The sequence below is a fragment of the Bos grunniens genome, chromosome 6, assembly GCF_055505025.1.
Source record: "Bos grunniens cultivar Pamir isolate PY7600 chromosome 6, Bosgru_T2T1.0, whole genome shotgun sequence".
Lineage (NCBI taxonomy): Eukaryota > Metazoa > Chordata > Mammalia > Artiodactyla > Bovidae > Bos > Bos grunniens.
In genome coordinates this window covers 59,851,858-59,871,380 of record NC_141170.1, presented here as the reverse complement: position 1 = coordinate 59,871,380, position 19,523 = coordinate 59,851,858, and the positions used below count along the sequence as shown (strand labels likewise).

The 19,523-nt window shown below is 39.6% G+C and overlaps 2 protein-coding genes and 1 long non-coding RNA gene across 10 annotated transcripts in view; all 3 read right to left on the bottom strand.

The window, feature by feature from the left end:
- UGDH (UDP-glucose 6-dehydrogenase) overlaps positions 1–891 on the bottom strand; it is a 33,787-nt gene extending 32,896 nt beyond the window's left edge. For all 3 annotated transcript variants that reach the window (XM_086406084.1, XM_086406085.1, XM_086406086.1), the window contains exon 1: positions 610–891. The gene's annotated coding sequence lies outside the window, so the exon portion shown is untranslated. The remainder of the gene's footprint in view (positions 1–609) is intronic.
- Positions 892–5,873: 4,982 nt separating this feature from the next.
- LOC147370789 (uncharacterized) lies at positions 5,874–10,342 on the bottom strand. Its single transcript, XR_015165462.1, has 2 exons — positions 7,622–10,342; positions 5,874–7,440 (listed from the first exon to the last, which is right to left on the bottom strand). It is a non-coding gene; the product is annotated as an uncharacterized LOC147370789 (long non-coding RNA).
- Positions 10,343–10,427: 85 nt separating this feature from the next.
- SMIM14 (small integral membrane protein 14) overlaps positions 10,428–19,523 on the bottom strand; it is a 143,593-nt gene continuing 134,497 nt past the window's right edge. For all 6 annotated transcript variants that reach the window (XM_086406096.1, XM_086406100.1, XM_086406099.1 and 3 more), the window contains 2 exons: positions 15,779–15,921; positions 10,428–13,647 (listed from right to left, as the gene is read on the bottom strand). In XM_086406096.1, coding sequence (XP_086262222.1) covers positions 13,615–13,647; positions 15,779–15,921 — 176 coding nt within the window. In that variant the 3' untranslated portion in view covers positions 10,428–13,614. The remainder of the gene's footprint in view (positions 13,648–15,778; positions 15,922–19,523) is intronic.

The window sequence follows — 19,523 nt, the reverse complement described above, 5'->3', positions numbered from 1 at the left end:
TCTCCTGAAACACTCAAGAAAGGCCTTTCTTAACATGAAATAAAGCCATTATATGGTGTGGCAGCCAACAATGCATTTCAGGACAGCTATATAGATGTCACGACAGAGAAGTTTAGGACTTCGCCTTCGAAAAGGCTCTCTGGTTTGTTTTCTTGTCAGTTTCTTAAGAAGAGCGGTCAGTGAAGGGAGAAAAGCAGCAGCACTCCATGTGAGCAATTCTAAACACAAAAGACTTTGATTCAGAGGCCAAAATGGGGTCCCTAAGCAAAGGACCACTTCCTGTGGTGATGTTCGGCTTTCAGAGGCGCCAGGGAAATCTCACTTAAGTCGCAAAGTGGGAGAAAGCAGAAAACAGAAGCGGTTGGAAGACTCGCCGAGTCTTGAATTAAAAGCCTAAGCTATCCCTCTTCCAAGGCAGCAGATCCAAAAGACGATTCCCGCCCAGAGCCCAGAAGAGGAGACGGAGAGTCGTGACACTGGGAAAGCCTGGGACCGCGCACAGGGAGCGACTGGAAGCAGCGCGCACACCCCGCCAGGCTCCTTTCACATCCCAGCGGGACCCGGGAGCACCCCACTGGGCGGCGGGGCCAGCCCGAGAAAGGCGCTTACCCACTTCCAGGCACCGAGTGCTGCAACCACTTCTATCTCCTCGGCTCGGACAGCTCCTCGCTCTGGGCCGCGCAGCCGCAGCTTCAGCACTCGCGCCCTGCTCCGTCTGATCTTCCCACACCGCACACCCTTCTCGGGATGCCAGGCGCCACACCCTGAGTCCCGGGCCCGAGCCCGTATTTAAAGGTTTCCACCCGAGAAGGCGGAGGATTCATTCCTTGGGAGCCAAGCCCTCCCGGACTCTGCCCTCGGTTGCATCCCTTCTCCCCCTCCCGCCAAGCTAGGCCAGGGCCCGCCCCTATTTCCTGCGGGGCCCAGGGGCCGGGATACGGGGGCGTGGCTAGTCGAGGCTGGGAGGGAACAGACTCCGCCCCCTGCCGAAGCTGAGCAAATTGGCTCCGTCCAGCTCAGCGGCCCCGCCCCTGCCGCGAGCCGGGCTGGGCGGAGCTGCGTGCGCTGCGGGTCCACCAAGGCCCAAGCGGCCAGAACCGGGGGAGCGAGTAGGTCAGATTCTAGTTCCCCCGTAGTCTGAAGTCTTCTTTTGCCATCTGGCCCCTGGTTCCTTCCATGTGTCCCCATCCTGTCTGACAGCGCTGAGGTGGTGCCGCGTGCGCGCCAGATCAGCCATACTTTGGGGCTGAGGCCCAAGGGGACCGGAAGGTCCAGGCCCCCTTTCCGGTCTCCCCAGCAGCCTAGAGGGCCTGCCTTGTCTTCCGGCTCCCCTAGACCGTGTGGATCAGACGTGGCCAGCAGCCTCCTCCACTCCCACGTCCTCCAGGCTCGTGGATCCTTCGTACCCTGCGGGCCCGAGTCCCAGGGTTTAGTCACTTTACATAGACCCGCCGCTTCTGGGAAGGAGTCCCGCCAGATGGATGCTGAGTCCATCATGACTGGACCAGTTAGTAATCCCCACCCTGATCCCGGAGTAGAGAAGCGAGACAGCCATGCCCTCCAGGCAGATTTTCCAGATACTCCTGCCAAGTTCGGGATTTGAGACGTCTGTGCACTATAGGTAGCAGAGCGGATGCAAGATCTAAGTGCCGCGTATGAGGAAGAGTGAAATTAACGTATGGAGCTGCCCACTTTTACTGAGAGCAGTTCTATTCCAGTTTCCCCACTCCAAGGTCATCTTAAACCTCAAATTTAAAGGGGGAAAAAAAAAAAGCAAAAAGCAGTCATGACTTTTTCTTTCCTCTGGTTAAATTAAGAATTACATCACATCGACCTAGAGATTATCATTCTAAGTGAAGTCAAAGATAACTATATCACGTCTTATATGTGGAATCTTTTTTTAATGATACAAATGAACTTTACAAAATACAAATAGACTCACAGACATAGAAAACAAACTTATGGTTACCAAAGGGGAAAGGGGAAGGAAGGACATATTAAGAGTTTGGGATTAACATATACACACAACTATATGTAAAATAATCAGGGACTTCCCAGCGGTCTGTGGTGAAGACTCCCTGCGCTTCCACTGCAGAGGGTGCTGACTGGATTCCTGGTTGGGTAACCACCGGTATACCGCTGGGCAGGGCCAAAAAAAGAAAAAGATAACCAAAAAGGAAACTCCACTTGCTATCTTGTAATAACCTGTAATGTTAAAGAATCTGAAAAAGAATATATATATATATATATATATATATATATAAAACTGAATCACTTTGCTGTCACCTGAAACTAACACAACATTGTAAATCAATTATATAAATAAAAATAAATTATATAAATATTTTTTAAAAAAATAATTACTTCAAGTAGTATTACTTGAAATTAAAGACCATTTTGAAACGTCGAGGAAAGTGGATAGAAGTTTATCAAGGCACGTTAAAATACCATATAGATGACAGATTTCTGATATGAGCATGACGGGCACTTGAAACAAGCTGTTGAATTGTTGTGAATCCTAGAAAAAGTGATACCACATGTAGGCGTTGTACATTCTATATGCTTAAATTGATTTATTCAGCAAAGATTTAGTGCCTATTGTGTTAGACATTATCCTAGAGATCAAAGACAGATCAAAATCCAATTCTTTCTTCCAAAACTCAGAGGTTTGTGGGAGAGACAAATGAACAAGTAATTTCAATGCATTTAATAGAAGTGTCTTTTTTTTTTTTTTTTGGTCTTTTGGCCATGACACACTACTCTGCATGTGGCATCTTAGTTCCCAGACAAGGGATTGAACCCACACCTTCTACATTGGGAGCACAGAGTCTTAACCACTAGACCACCAAGTCAGTCCCAAAGGTTTTTTTTAAGTTGGTACATACATAGATTTGTTTACTGTTACAGTCAGCTTTCTAAAAAACCCACTATTCTAGTCCCTTTATTTTGAATTCAACATTTTTCTACCTATTGTTCACTTCACATTCTTTGTATTTTAACAATGATCATAATCGTCACAAAGCTCAATAGAATCTTAGAAATGAAATCAAATTATATTAGCTAGAACGGGCCTTTAGATATAGAACAACAGTTCTCAAAATGTGCTGATCATTTCTGAGAACTTTTCAAGGGATCCAGAAGGTAAAAAACATTTTTATGATAATACTAATATGTCCCTTTCTTTTTTCACTCATTCTGTCACAAGGATATGGTAGAATTTTCTAGAGGTTATATGACATGTAATATTATAACAGGTCAGTGCGTGTTAGTTGCTCAGTCATGTCCAACTCTTTGCAACCCCATGAACTATATATAGCCCTCTAGGTTCCTCTGTCCATAGGATTCTTCAGGCAAGGACACTGGAGTGGGCAGCCATTTCATTCTCCAAGGGATCTTCCTGACCCAGGGATCGAACCCTGGTCTCCCTCAGATTCTTTACATCTGAGCTACCAGGGAAGTCCCTGTAACACGTCAGTGCAGATATTATAGACTTACGATATGTAAAGCAATGCCAATCTTCTAATTTTTTATTTAGAAGTAACTTTTTAATAAAAATACATTATATTGACATGTAATGGACTTACAGCTTTCCTCGTAGCTCAGTCGGTAAGGAATCTGCCTGCAATGCAGGAGACCTGGGTTTGATTCCTGGGTTGGGAAGATCCCCTGGAGAAGGAAATGGCAACCCACTCCAGTATTCTTGCCTGGAGAATCCCATGGATGGAGGAGCCTGGCAGGCTTCAGTTCATGGGGTCACACAGAGTCAGACATGACTGAGCAACTAAACTACCACCAATGGGCTTATTATTGCTAAGTTTAAGGAATTGATGTATTTCTTTGTGATTTATCAATTTTCATTTCTACAGGGTCAATACAAATGGCTATAATATGCATGAAAAAGGTTTTTGGGGTCTTCAAGTTTTAAATGTGTAAAGGAGTCCTGAGAACAAAAAGTTTGAGAACTCCATGTGGTAGGGCAATGATTTTCAGATTATGTATCATGGAGCTCTGAGTTTCCCTGGTGGTGTGTCAGAGTCTATATGAGAAAGAAAATGAGTGGGAAGTTAAAGCTGACAGAGCTCTGTGTCTCCGACTTCCTCCTCCGTATCAGAGCAGTTCTACTTTTATCTGTCAATATGCTTCATATTATCAAAATTTCATGTAGGATTTCAATTTACAAACAGGTTCCTCTTAAAATTTAAAAAGCACTTGATTCAGTCATTTAATAGGAATTTCCTCCAAGTGTTTACTATGTGATAAAACTGTGCTAGTCATTAGGAACAGAATCGTGAGTAAAGAATGGTACATTCCCAGCCTTCCTACATTTTACGCTCTATGGGGAAACATCAGTAACAAAGATGCATGTAAAATAACTATTAAGGAAGATACATATAGTCTTGTGGGAATACACAATAGAAGCATCTAACATAGAAGGTCAGGGATGCTTCAAGTTTATTTATTTTTGGCTGTGCTGGGTCTTTGCTGCTGCTTAGGCTTTTCTCTAGCTGTGGCGAGCAGGGGCTATGCTCTAGTTGCAGTGAGCAGACTTATTGCAGTGGCTTTTCTTATTGCCGAGAACAGGTTCTAGGGTTCAGTAGTTGTGGCACATGGGCTCAGTAGTTGCAGCTCCTGGGCTCTAGAGCACAGGCTCAATAGTTGCGGCAAATGGGCTTAGTTGCTCTGAGGCATGTGGGATCTTCCCAGGACCGGGGATTGAACCAGTGTCTCCTGCATTGGCAGGCAGATTCTTTACCACTGAGCCACCTGGGAAGCCCCTTCCTGAAGTCTTGAAAATTAAGCTCCTAAAGGAAATATAGGCACTAACTAGGGGAAACAAAGAGGGTGGTCGGAGGAATAAAAAGGATGAATTTAGGGCAAGCAATTCAGAGCTAATGACAGCCATCAAGAATTAGAAGTAGTATGTCCATTGTAGTAACTCAAGAGATTTAGAGCAATGAACAGATTCAAGAGATGATCAGGACTTCCCTGGTGGTCCAGTGGTTCAGAATCCGCCTACCAATGCAGAGGACAGGTTTGATCCCTGATCCTGGGAGATCCTATAGCCACAGGGCAACTAAACCCAAGCACCACAACTACTGACCCCATGTGCTGCAACTATGGAAACCAATGTGCCCTAGAGCCTATGCTCTGCAACAAGAGAAAGCCTACATGCAGCAATGAAGACCCAGTGCAGGCAAAAAATGAATAATGTTTTTTGAAAAAGAGCAAGATGACCAGGGAATAAAAGCATGATGATTTTATTAATATCCTCCCCCTCCTCTCATCTCACACCAAGGTGACACTATCTTGGCTTTGACAGTAAAGGTTAGTTATGCCTTGCACAGGTATATTTAAGGGTATCAATTTCTTAATCAACTAAGGAAATAAATTTCTGGCTCAACTTTCACAGGTACTCTTTCTCAAAATTAATTTGTCCAAGAATAGTGGAGAAGGCAATGGCACCCCACTCCAGTACTCTTGCCTGGAAAATCCCATGGACAGAGGAGCCTGGAAGGCTGCAGTCCATAGGGTTGCTGAGGGTCGGGCATGACTGAGCGACTTCACTTTCACTTTTCACTGTCATGCACTGGAGAAGGAAATGGCAACCCACTCCAGTGTTCTTGCCTGGAGAATCCCAGGGATGGGGGAGCCTCGTGGGCTGCTGTCTATGGGGTCGCACAGAGTCGGACACGACTGAAGTGACTTAGCAGCAGCAGCAGTGCATTTTACAAAAGAAAGACTTACCTTTTATCCAAACAAACCCTTACTATGATCCATTCGCCAGGGGTAAAATTCTGGGCGCCAAACAAAGGGATAAAGTGAATTCTGGTTTGGGGAAAGTCCCTTATACTGAATAATCAAGACACTTCAAATCTGTCTTTCCTCATTTTATATTTATTTTTGTTAAGGGTGAAGGTCAGAGGTAGAAACAGGACATTTTGGACATGTTCTGAATTTAAAAAAAAAGATGCCACTTAAATTAATGAGTTGGAATATTTTAAAAGCAATTTAAATATTTTGCAGGACTACAAAAAATGGCAAGTGGTAGTGGATAAAATTGACATGGATAGAATTTAAAAGATTTATTCAGTAAAATAGTTATATCAAATCTTACAATACTTTTTCCACTTGGAGGTTTCATCTTATATGATGTTTAATACTTTTATTAACAAAATTATACACACTTATATCTAAAAACATATTAAATGCCAACTTAAAATGGTCTGAGCATTGACTAAAGTCAGAGCCATTCTCGAAAATATCCAAGGTGTTTCAGTTCAGTTCAGTTGCTCAGTCATGTCCAACTCTTTTCGACCCCATGGATTACAGCATGCCAGGCTTCCCTGTCCATCACCAACTCCCAGAACTTGCTTAAACTCATGCCCAGCATGTCGGTGATCCATCCAACCATCTCATCCTCTGTCGTCCCCTTCTCCTGCCTTCAATCTTTCCCAGCATCAGGGTCTTTTCAAATGAGTCAGTTCTTCGCATCAAGTGGCCTAAGTTTTGGAGTTTCAGCTTCAGCATCAGTCCTTCCAATGAATATTCAGGACTGATTTCCTTCAGGGTTGACTGGTGTGACCTCTTTGCAGTCCAAGGGACTCTCAAGAGTCTTCTCCTATACCACAGTTCAAAAGCATCAATTCTTTGGGGCTCAGCTTTCTTTATGGTCCAACTCGCACATCCATACATGACTACTGGAAAAACCATAGCCTTGACTAGATGGACCTTTGTTGGCAAAGTAATGTCTCTGCTTTTTAATATGCTGTCTAGGTTGGTCATAGCTTTTCTTCCAAGGAGCAAGTGTCTTTTAATTTCATGACTGCAGTCACCATCTGGAGTGATTTTGGAGCCCAAGAAAATAAAGTCTCTCACTATTTCCCCATCTATGTGCCATGAAGTAATGGGACTGGATACCATGATCTTCGTTTTTTTAATGTTGAGTTTTAAGCCAGCTTTTTTTCTCTCCTGTTTCAATTTCATCAAGAAGCTCTTTAATTCCTCTTCACTTTCTGCCATAAGGGTAGTGTCATCTGCATATCTGAGGTTATTGATATTTTTCCTGGCAATCTTGATTCCAGCTTGTGCTTCATTCAGCCCAGCATTTCTCATGATGAACTCTGCATATAAGTTAAATAAACAAGGTGACAATATACAGTCTTGATGTACTTCTTTCCCAATTTGGAACCAGTCCTTTGTTCCATGTCCATTTCTAACTGTTGCTTCTTGACCTCTATACAGATTTCTCAGGAGGCAGGTCAGGTGGTCTGGTATTTCCAACTCTTTAAGAATTTTCCAGTTTGTTGTGATCCACACAGTCAAAGGCTTTGGTGTAGTCAATGAAGCAGATGTTTTTCTGCAACTCTCTTGCTTTCTCTATGATCCAGCAGACATTGGCAGGATGTTGATCTCTGGTTCCTCTGCCTTTTCTAAATCCAGCTTTAAAAAAAAAAAAAAAATCCAGCTTAAACATCTGGAAGTTCTCAGTTCACGTACTGTTGAAGCCTCACTTGGGAGAATTTTGAGCATTACTTTGCTAGCCTATGAGATGAGTGCAATTGTTCAATAATTTGAACATTCTTTGGCATTGCCTTTCTTTGGGATTGGAATGAAAACTGACCTTTTCCAGTCCTGTGGCCACTGCTGAGTTTTCCAAATTTGCTAGCATATTGAGTGCAGCACTTTCACAGCATCATCTTTTAGGATTTCAAATAACTCAACTGAAATTCCATCACCTCCACCAGCTTTGTTCGCAGTGATGCTTCCTAAGGCCCACTCGACTTCACATTCCAAGGTGTTTAATCACACTGATTCTGGCATGAAGGACAGCAGCTGGGCTTGCAGTTATCGGAATGCTTTGAGGCTATCAAGTTTTGTCTGCAAGTCTTACAGTCTCTTGTATTTTCTGCGTTATAATCTTGCTGTTACTTGTGGCTTTACTGAACACCTGTATTAAAATAAATGAAGGTAGTTGTAGAGATTGTTTGGCTTGCTCACACATGCAGCCAAGTTTAGGTGAAAGGTACAAATCAAGGCTTAGATCCCCTTCTACCTCCTTGTGTATTTCAGCAAAATACATAAAAAAAGAATTAAAATGACATCAGTAGTACGGTTTCTGAAGTGGGACGGACACATATGAACCTATGTTAAGAAAGAGCATCAAGATTGCTTTGCACTGACTTCTAAAAGGAAAAAAAAAAGCATTTAAGATAGTATGCCACTTTTCAATATTCTCTTAGGAACATACAAGTAATAAAGTTTAAAATTATAGGTCTAGGATTTGCTCATGGAGTGGACGGCTGCAGGTGTGTAGAAAATGAGATAACTAGAGGATGTTAGGGGACTGAGTATTGAAAGGGTTGTCTTCTTGGATACTGATACCAGAATCACCATAGAAGAATGCTGAAAAGACAGGCAGAAGTCCAGTGCTAAAATCTTCAAGGAGTGAGGAGTAATCCAGAGGTCTATAAATAACTGTGAAAGCTAGGGTAGAATACTCTAACAGCATGAGCTTCAAGAGTTGGAGAGTTTTAGGGAGGACAGAATGATAGCCTGGCTGTCCAAGAGAGAAAGTGGGAAGAGGTTCACTGTGTCTCCATTCCTTGGTCATTGGTCTGGAAAAGAAAACCGCTCTCACTCAAGAGGCAAGAGATAGTACCCTTAAGAAGATACCATGTTTTGGGGAAGAGAATGTTCAGAGAAAGGGTTGAAAATATGGGGCTTTTGCAGATGATGACCCTTAAGTTTAGGAGGTTTGGGGCATGAGGAAAGGTATGAGATTGAATCAGCTGAGGGGGAATGAATGATGATGGCCTTGGAGTCTTGGACTTGTGGAAGCCAATATAAACAGGGGTATAGGACATGACAGGATTAATCAAGGTAGTCTCTAAAGTGAATTACCACAGCCAGGCCTTGAGTGTAGGGAGAGAGTAGGGAGCCTTGGCAAAAACATGTAGGTATCAGTGAGTCTTGCTGTCAGACACGATGATATTGGGGCTGAGGCCAATATAGGGGTGACCTCACTGTGGAGGGGTCTCTTTGGGTATCACCTGACAACTCTGCATATACTCTTATCTTCCATCTTAAAACAGCAGCAATAGAAACTTCTTCTCGTCCCAGACCCACATCGCTCTGAAGTTACTACTCCATTTCTCTGCTCCCAATCACTGTAAACCCCCTCCAAAGAGTCACTTGTACTTGTCTCTCTTTCCTTACCCTAATTTCTTTCCTTAACTACTCCAAGCTGGGTTTTCATCATTACTCTAACAAAACATCTTTTCTCAAGTTCACTATGAATCCTTTGTCAAAATGTTTAACTCTCCACCTCGATGTTTTTTCTCAGTAGAATTGAACACCGCTGAGCCCTCCTCCCTTTAGAGATTTGCTTTCTTTCCAGGCTTCCAAGACTACATTCATATGGTTTTCTTCTTCTTTCACAGGGTGCTCCTTCTCAGTCTATTTCGTAGGTTCCTCTTTCAACCAGGGCTCTAAATACGTACCCAGGTCCAAGTTGAAATATAGTTGACATAAAGCATTATGTTAGTTTCAGGTATACCATGTAGTGATTTGACATTTATATACATGAAATCATCAGAAGTCTAGTAACCATCTGTTTTCAGTTATTAGACTATTATTGACCATAGTCCCTATGCTGTATATTACATCCCTGTGACTTATTTATAACTGGAGGTTTTTGCCTGTTAATTTCCTTCAGCTATTTTGTCCTCCCCTGCTTCCCCACACCACCTCCCACCCTGCTCTCTCCCTTCTGGTGACCACCCATTTGTTCTGTGTATCTGTTTTCATTTTTTTCTTAATATTTCACATATCAGTGAAATCATATGGTCTTTCTGACCCACTTCACTTAGCATAAAATATCCTCCAGATTCATTCATGTCACAAATGGCAAGATTCCTTTTCTTTTAATGGCTGAATAATATTCTATTCCATGTATACCACATCGTTATCTGAGCATCTGTCAATGAACACTTAGTTGCTTCTGTGATCTTTAGTATCTGGATGCACTCCAGGTCATGGAGCAAAAGCAAATTTTCACTTTTGTGTGTTTTCGGAACAGTTACATGTCTAGCTCCTTTTGGGTAACATATATCTGCTCATATAATTAACACTATTGGATAGCAAATGTCTGTCTACTGGACCTGTATTCTAGGAAGAAATAACAAAGGAAATGTAATTGCAACCTAATTTCCTAGAGATTCTTAGAATCCTTCTGAATACTGGCCCCAGACTGCTATTACATAAATATTCTTCGTATAACTCAAAGTTCTTCTCGCTTAGGAATGTCTTAGTTAAGGGTAAAAAAAATCTTACCAAAAAAAAACCCTGTTTAATAAAGGACTTTAACATTTTACTAGGCAAAAGATGCTTGCTTCTCTTCCCACAAAAATCAAACAGAAAACAGTGAGTGTTACTAATGTTTCCTATTTATTCATTAATAAAAAGTGCATAGTACAAGCCCTTTTTCCCAATCCAAGTACTCAGTAAAAGATTACAATAAACCCTGGATGGCACAGACATGATTTGTTTGGCATGATTTAAACATTTAAAAACAGCAGTTAACATTTGGTACATCACATGACCACTTTTGCTTTTAACAAAGTAATCATCAGACACAGTAACAAATACATATGACTTTTCATTTAGAAATGTTATAAAGTTAAGACTAAACCTACTATTGCAACAACAAAAATTTCACCCATTAATTTAAACTCTCGATTTCTCCTTCAAGTTGCTGTTTTGTGTCTTAAGCTGAGCTGGTCAAATTTTAGCACATATTCATTGACAGACTTTGATTCAGGGTGTGAGACTTCTGAGGTTCCTTTGAAAATATAAGATATAGATAATTTATAAACACTGTAACATCGCATATCACAAAGACACTAAAAGTAACCACTGAATGGCTGTAGTTAATAGTTACTTTAGAAACTCTCTCCAAGTAGTTTAATTAAAATATGACTTGTTGAACATGGGATAGTGTTTGGATAGATACATCATAAAATCTTTTACTATACACAGTTCTAATGTTTTTTCCATGTGGAAAGCAAAACAAAACAAAACATTATTTTGCATAAAATAACATTAAATAACTCTAAAACAAAATAAACTATTAATGGCATTTGTGGGCTGTTTAAGAGCCAAAAGTGATTAAAATGTGAAGCTTTTTTCCAGACTATTTAAAAATTATTGTAGCCATAATTTAGGTGAATGTTTACAAGCCAAATAATGAGTAAGGGTGTGCTCAATACAGAATAATATAAATTACTAATTAGGTTAAAAGGAATACTTTATGTGCTACCCCATACTATCTTTGTTGGGAGGGCAGAGAAATTGTACAAGCAGAAAAACCAAGACTAAATACTTCACTAAGAACTTTTGTTATTAAATAGACGGTCCATATAGGAAAAGGTTAATATTCTAATGTAATGTCAATTAAGTATATGTGACAGAAATGAAGAACTAGGAATAAGAACCCAGATTTCCAGGTCTCTAGCTAATACTAGATATTGTTTCTAGGTCACAGCCACTTCCTTCAACCAAAGTCAATTCTTCTTTGTGGCTTACAGGGTCTTAGTTCCCTGATCAGGGATTGAACCTGGGCCCTAGGCAGTGAAAGCATTGAGTCCTAATCACTGGACCACAGGGAATTCCCCGAAGTCAATTCTTAGTTCTTTGTGAACCACAGATTCAGTGACACATCACTATCTCTTCCAGAGACTAGCTTTCTAGCAGCTTAAACAGCAGACCGTTACAAGATATGTACTAGCCTTCAAAGTTCAGGGGTGAGGGCAGAAAAAGAAATGATTACAGGGATTCAGCTCCATCTTAGGCCATTCCTGCCCTTTCTGCTTTAAAAGCTATGAAGCTGAGAAGGCTTTTAATAGGCCATATTGAGAGGAAAAACCTTAAATCTATGGTGTTCTTTTACCCAGGATTTGACTTACCTGTGTTATGACACCCCTCGATTAACACAAGTAATTAACAGTAGGTTATTTTATTTCAAGAAAAGTTGAGCACAAAGCCAAGATGCACAGGAGGAATGCAAGCATTCGATATCAGGTTATATAATGAAATGAAGCCCTTACAGTGTTTATAGCCTAGAACAGAATCATAATAAAGGAGAAAAATACCCTACGAGTGTCACGTAATTGTATCAGAAACTCTATTAAACAGTACAATAATATGGAGAAGTTTATTCAATTCATACAAGTAATTTCTCAGATCTATACAGTGAAAAGCTAAACTGATCTGGGAGGTGGAGCATCCTTACATTGACAGCAAAATATCTTCTAGCCCCCATAAATCATCTGCAATCATTTGTTAGAAAAAAATTCTATAACCACACAAGTCATGCAGACTTTTTATGCCATTTGTATTCATTTTCTTTCAAACTGAACAAGAACAAATGAAACCTTTTACATTTTTATTCATGTCAAAATTTTCCTTATATTAGTGCTCCTCCCCACCCCAATCCATCCTATTACCAAACAAGAATGAGACAGAGATTGAGAAAAAATATCCTTGATTGTTTCTCATTTTCCTCCTTTTCCCTTGGAGTAAACCAAGAATTCATTAAATATTTTTTAAAGTCAGAAAGATAACAAGACTCTAAAATTTTTCTTCCAAAAAAAAAAAGAGAGTAAGTAAATAGCATTCAAATGTCAGTAATCAAACAGGCCCCCAAGACAGCTTTAAGATCGTTTCATTTAACAGGGAAGTTTACAACACAAAAGCAGCTTCCTGAGAGGCACCCACTTTAAAAATAAGTTATAGCTTAAATTATTACTGTATAGATTATACCTGGCAAAGGTAGAAAGAATTAAATTTTTTCCTCCTTTCATGAACTGTGTAATAAGGCTAGTGTGCAGAGGCTTACAAATTTCATATAATGGACTGTAAATCATCCACCATATTTAAATCATGTTTATTTAAAGTTTTCTTAATATTAGACATTTTATGGGAATAAAAACTTAGTAAACAATTATTTCATTTCTTTTCTCCTCTTCTTAGCCACATAAATCATCTGTAGTGGATGATACAGATTTCAGCTGTAATTTGTAAAATATTCCGAAAGTTGTCACAGTCCTAAGAACTAGAGAAAACTGCCGTCCACAAATAAACTACCAAGGTAAATATAAATACAGTGTGGTTCTAATTTTCTTTCATACAATCTCAGGTAACCCCAAATACCTTTATAAATACCTTATTAAAAAAACAATTTTTAAACCCATTGAAACTACTTAAAATATTTAAATGTAGAGATCTCAAATTTCCTTCTATCAGGCCGGAAATTACCTCAAAAATTATGATCACAGTTACAAACAGAACGAATGGAATGTTTAAGTTCAGGATAACCAAAAAAGCCCCATGTAACTTTTTAATGTAATCATTTACTCAAATATAGGAAAGGTGATGACACAGGAAGCAAAAATAAGCTCGCAAGTGAAATTTCTAGAAGCTCATGAAAACAATACCATCCCATACTGCAGATGCAAAAGAAAAAACAGTTCTAATGGGGTTAAGAGTACTCTGGTCATCTTCGTTCATTTGGTCGTGCAAGGTGTTAAACTATTTTCACTTCCCATATCCACAAAGTTAGTCCACAGGAGGGGCTGGTGGATCTTGTCCCTGACATCAGAGAGAGAGAAATGATGAAATTGACTTCTTAAATTCCCCAGTGCAACCAATCTAACACATACAGTAAGAACTGAGCAGCGATGGCCCTCAACTTCCCATCCTAAATCATATACTTACTTGGACTTCTATATTTCTGCACAAGAGAGCACTGTGATTCACCAACATTTATCTTTCTTTGTAGTAAGGAAAAAAAGAAAATTTTGTAACAGTGATATTGACTTAGGTGAAAGTGCTCTCCCTGACAGCTCCAGAGGTGATATTTAAACCAGTTAAGGTAGTCTCATCCTTCTTGCTAATAAGGTGACTGAGTACAGTACAATTAAAATGAAGCTAAGGACTTGTATTTCTCTCTACAGAACATCTGTCAGTGAGGAAATAGGTGGCTCCAGCTCCTACTGGTAGCTGCCCTACAGGGACCAGAAAGGGAGCCTACCTTGGAATAAATAATGGTCTGAGGAAGAAACTAGGTCTCTAATGAACTGTTAAAACTTTCTAAACAGTGACCCTCCCTCTGGATTTCTTGATATGTACACCAATAAAGCCAATTACTTAAACCAGGCTGAAATGATTTTTGTTACTTATAATAGAAAGCATCTGAACTATAAAGGAAAGAGCAGAGCTTTTAGGAACCTTTAGCAAGATTCCACTTATTTATTACTCTGATATGCTATATGAAACCCCAGATGAGGATAATCAATTTTTCTGCTTGGAATTGGTCAATATGTCTTCATGCTTATTCACAGAGCTGTGGGACTACCACTCCTAGAACTGCTGGTCTACAATGAACTAAGGTTCAGGGGATGGTAATCTTGCATTTCTGTCACTTTTAAATGGCTTCTAATTTAGCTCCAAACATTGAGGATGTTGCTCTTTGATATGAAAGTAACAAAAGTGTACATAGAAAGAAAAAAGGCTAGGGAGAAAGCACTTTATCAAGACAACATACAAGCTGTTTTATGGATACACTCCCTCTCTCCAAGAAAACCTAAAAATAAGGCATTTTATATAGGGCTAATGACAGCTTCTTTCTTAACTAAAGTCAGCATGTACATATCTAAATGTTCCAGTCCCAAAGCACTGACCAATTAACGTTGCATATTTGCTTTCTCCTATATAAGCAACTGGTCTAGTTAAACTTCTTTTTAATATTAGCAACACAAGATTGGGGGAAAGAAGCAATTATTTTAGGCTGAAGAAGGGAACTAGTGGGATAATTTGGTGTCATCAAGTGAATCCACCATGGAAACAGTTTTAAAGAGATAATACCCAAATGAAATGAGAAAGAAAAAAAGTATAAATATTGGCTCTGAAAAGAATTAAAAAGAATCCTTTAATGGAGGCTCTATTAAAGACGGTAATCAAAAACTCCCTGTTGGGTCACTATATCATATTTTTCATTTAGGTTCTAAAAATTGTTATAATCATGGTATCAAAATTTATCAACATGAATGATTCCTACCATTCCTTTTGCCAGCTCAGCTGACCTATTGAGATGCAGAACTGTCAGAATGAATTTGAGAGAAATAGGATGGGAAAGCAGGTTGAGCCAGATGGGCTCCGTGTCTTTGCTATATTTGACATCTAGGACAGAAGGGGAGAAAATGGAGAGAGAGAGAGTGAATGAGTGAGAGACAGAGTGTGTGTGTGTGTGTGCGCACATGCAAGTGTGTGTGCACGCACGCAAGTGTGTGTGTATGTGTGTGCACGCGTCCGCCCAAGTAGGGACATTTGAACTGTAGCTAGTAAGAGTATCTATGAACCTTGGGACATGAGAGGCAAGGGATCAACTGTGAGGTGGACAGAACTAGAAACTGGAGGACTGAGATTTGAGAACTATCACTGTGGATTATCATGAACTGGACCATTTTTTACGTTTCTTGTATGAGTAAACATTGAAATTCATCTTAAAATGATGTGGGGGTTATTGGTCTGTACTTCTCTATGTGTAACGCCATGAAAACTAAGCCATTTGGGATTGCAAGACTTACTGGAACTACATAGGAAGAATTTAATTTACTCTATGAGCTAAATCTTCCTTTTGCTAATTTAGATATTTTAGTCAAAACAACTCCACCCCTTTCCCAGACTACACCCCAAAAGATCTCTAATCCACAACACTTACATTATGAGGACTGGCTGGTTTTCCAGTTAGGTTGGATCCTCTTAGATTAGGAGGTCTCAACAGAAACAAGATCACTGCAATAACCATCCAGGCCATCAAGATCATGGTAATACTGATGCCATTATCGCTAGAGGGTCCTGGCACTAAAGACAAACAGAAAATGTATTTGCAACAAAAACTGTTGAATAATTACCATGTTGTTAGTAAATGTAAAAACAAACTCTAATGTTTAAATAACTTCAAAATTGTATTAATATAAAAACTATTAATAATTTTAAGAATTATTAAATATTTACATCTTCAATTTCCCTTTCCTCCTGTGAGAAAATCTAAATGGTAAATGGTATAAAATAGTCATAAGCCAGAGACTATTAAATAAAGATTCTTAATAGTATAGTAGTTCTTAATAATTTGGGGTAATAGAATCCTTTGAGAATTTGATAAAAAAAAAGACTCCACTATAAGAATCCATGTATACACATTTAACAATTTTGTATATATTAATAATTGCAACAGATTCATGGCAATTCATAGCTATACTGAGATCTGCAGAACCCAGGTTAAGACCACTTGATATACAGAAAAGCCATGCTAGGGGAGAGGGGATTATGCATTTTAATTACAGAAGCATCCTGAAAAAATAATACAGCTTAAGGAAAAGGGGACATCTCAGTTGTACATATATGAATTAAAGATCCCTTTAATGACATTTTCAAACAAAGAGATTAATTTGGCCTTGTTTTGGAAAAAGAATTTGGATTCAGATCTAGCTATTTCAAAGTCTATGCATTTATCCAGAGGGAAAAAAATCAGGTCTGTATAGCTATCAGTCCCTCACGGCAGCCTTATCTTATTTATTTCAGAATAATAAGTACCTGGTCATGGAACAAGCTTAACAAATTTATAATATATGAAATGCATATTAGAGAACTCAAAGTATCAGAAATGAAAATTCTAGATGAGATTTCTAGAGAAAATAGTATCTATAGGTGGTTACTGTCAATTTTAGTTTTTAAATACCACTCAAATCTGTCCACTTGCAGCTCCACACCCACACTTGTTCAAGCTGCCATCACTTCTTGTCTGGTGTACTGCTATGGCTTCTTAACCAACCTCCTCATACTTACTCTTGACTCCTTTAATTCTATCCTTTAAGCTGCTTCAAGAGTGATTTTTTAAAAAAAGCAAAATATTATCTATTATTTTTATTACTAAATAATAGTTAAAAGTTGAGCGGCTACTTTGAACCAGGCATTATCTCTCTTAATCCCTTTTAACAATCTTTTTATTTTTATTCTGGCTGAGCCTGGAGACGTGTGGGATCTTGGTTCCCAGCTTCCTAGACCAGGGATGGAACCCAGGTCATCAGCAGTGAAAGTGCTGAGTCCTAACTACTGGACCTCCAAGGAATTCCTTAGCAATCTTATTTTATGGCAGGTATATAATATCTTTCATTTTATAGATGAGGAATCTGGGGAATGGGGGGTTAAATCCCAATGTCATACAGTCGGCATGTGGCAAAGCTGCAGTTTAAATACAGTGGTCCCATTCTAGGGTCTGTGCTCTTAACCTCTTTACTATGTCATAATCTCTGACAGTATCACATAGAAGACAGGCCCCTGAAAATTATTACTCCTGTGGGTAGTAAAATTGGCAAATACAGATTTTAAAAGGATTTTTGATAAATTTACAACTAGCTGTTAGAGTATATAAAGGTAGTCAAAGAAAGAGAACTGTGCTGTCTACATATGATTACTTCATATAGTGCACCACTCAGAAGTAAAATGCTGCACTGGTTAGACCTCAAGTGTAAGCCCAATGCCAATTCAGTGTAGAAAATGGGTCCCTTGCTTTTTGATGCTCTTTACGAGTAAAGGACTGTGAAGTTTCAGATAGTTAAACCTCTGATCCCAAGTTTGCTAATGCCTAGTTCTAGACAAAGCAAACGTGGTAAAATGCTCACTCTCTGTGTGAGACTCTCATGGTGCTAACATGACTCCTAGTCCCCCGATGTTGTCTCCTAGCTTGGTTCCTACCGCAGCCTCTCCTTCCTGCACGCTGCTGCCGAAAAAGTCTGCTTACAACACTGCTCTTCACACCCCTCTGCTGACTAACCCAGTGACTCACTCTCCACTGTCTACTGCTTCGACTCTGAATGCTTCAGCCTGGCCTTTCCTCACAAGACGTGGCCCTACTCATCAATGTTACCTCTTACCATTTCTCAGAAAAATCATCCTCTGCCCTAGTCAACCTCACTCCTTCTTCCTCCTTTATCCAGTGGATCCCTGACTTGCCTGCCCAACAGAATAGCCTGTGACAACATCAACGTCACCATTTCTAAGGCCCTGCCTCATATCATCTCATTCAGGAGCACCTCCGGGGTGGGGTCAGGAACCAACAATATTTTAAAAGCTTTCCAAGTGACTCTGATGCAATAGTTCAATGCTAGTTTGGCTGCCATTCACCAACTTCGCAAACTCTGTCCTTCTGGGGACTCATTATTTTTCCCAGTCTGGCATGATCTCATTTAACTCATTCAACAACATCCTACAACCTGCTCTCGTCTGGTGAAAAAAAGCTCCATTTTCTCTGCCCATTCTTTCCTTTCTTCTCTAGACTAGGGTAGCATTTCTAGTTTGAAAGAACAGTTTCCTACTTCTCCTAATTAGTTCATCAACTTTTTAAAAATGAGACTATCTCATAGCTGTTTGACTTTACCTCCCCTTAAATAAATAATCTCTGTGCCTCGATTTTTTTTACCTGTGAAATGGCAATATTACCACCATCTCACAGAACCGTTGTGAAGACGGAAATGATCAGTACATGAAAAGGAGCACAGTACCTGGAACACAATAGGTATTCGATAAACATCAGCCATTACTGATCTGTGCTCTAGCTGATATGTCTATTACATAGACATACTCTGCAGGGTTATTAACAAAAAGCTGAAAACAGACCTAAACATTTGCCAAGAGCATCCAATTAAGAAATTATGGTATGTGGGGGTTGGGGTGAAGCTGTAACACAATGGTGAGGTTTACATGAGACAAGCAACAAGCTATTTCTTGACAGAGGGGAAAAAACAGGTGAAAAACAGTGTGTACTAAGAAAGGGGGGTGGCAAATAATAAATATTTGCCTGTATATGCACAAAGAAATTGTGGAAAGATACCCAGAAGGCCAATAATACCCAGAGACAGGACCTGGATAGATGGGAGAATATGAGCAGGAAATCATCTTTTCACTATATACTAATTAACTGCTTGAGTTTTGAACCACGTATTTTGGGATTAGAGATACCAGATACCTGAACTGACTTAGGCTTCTTCATGAAGTCTCAGAACATATAAGCTACTCAAGCTCCCTGGCACTGCATGCAGCAAATACAAACAAGTATCAGGAACAGCTGTTGTAAAGTCAACAGGGAGAAGTGAAAGAGCCTTTACATGATCTGGCCACTATGGTTTTTATTGTGATAACTTTTTGGTACTAAATATTCTAAACATTAATATAGTACCAAATAATCTGATATTAAAGAAGTACAATCACATGGGGGATATAAAACCTGTTCTCTTCACTGCCTAGGAATTATTTGCCTTAAGAGGATAAATACTTTTTACTCTATGGTCTAGAAAAATGTCACATCATAAAAATGTAAAAGGATTTTGTACAGTAAAATACACTGTTGCATTCTACTCAATGGTTAAGTCTTTGGTTACAAAAAAAAGTAAGTATTATAATCAAGT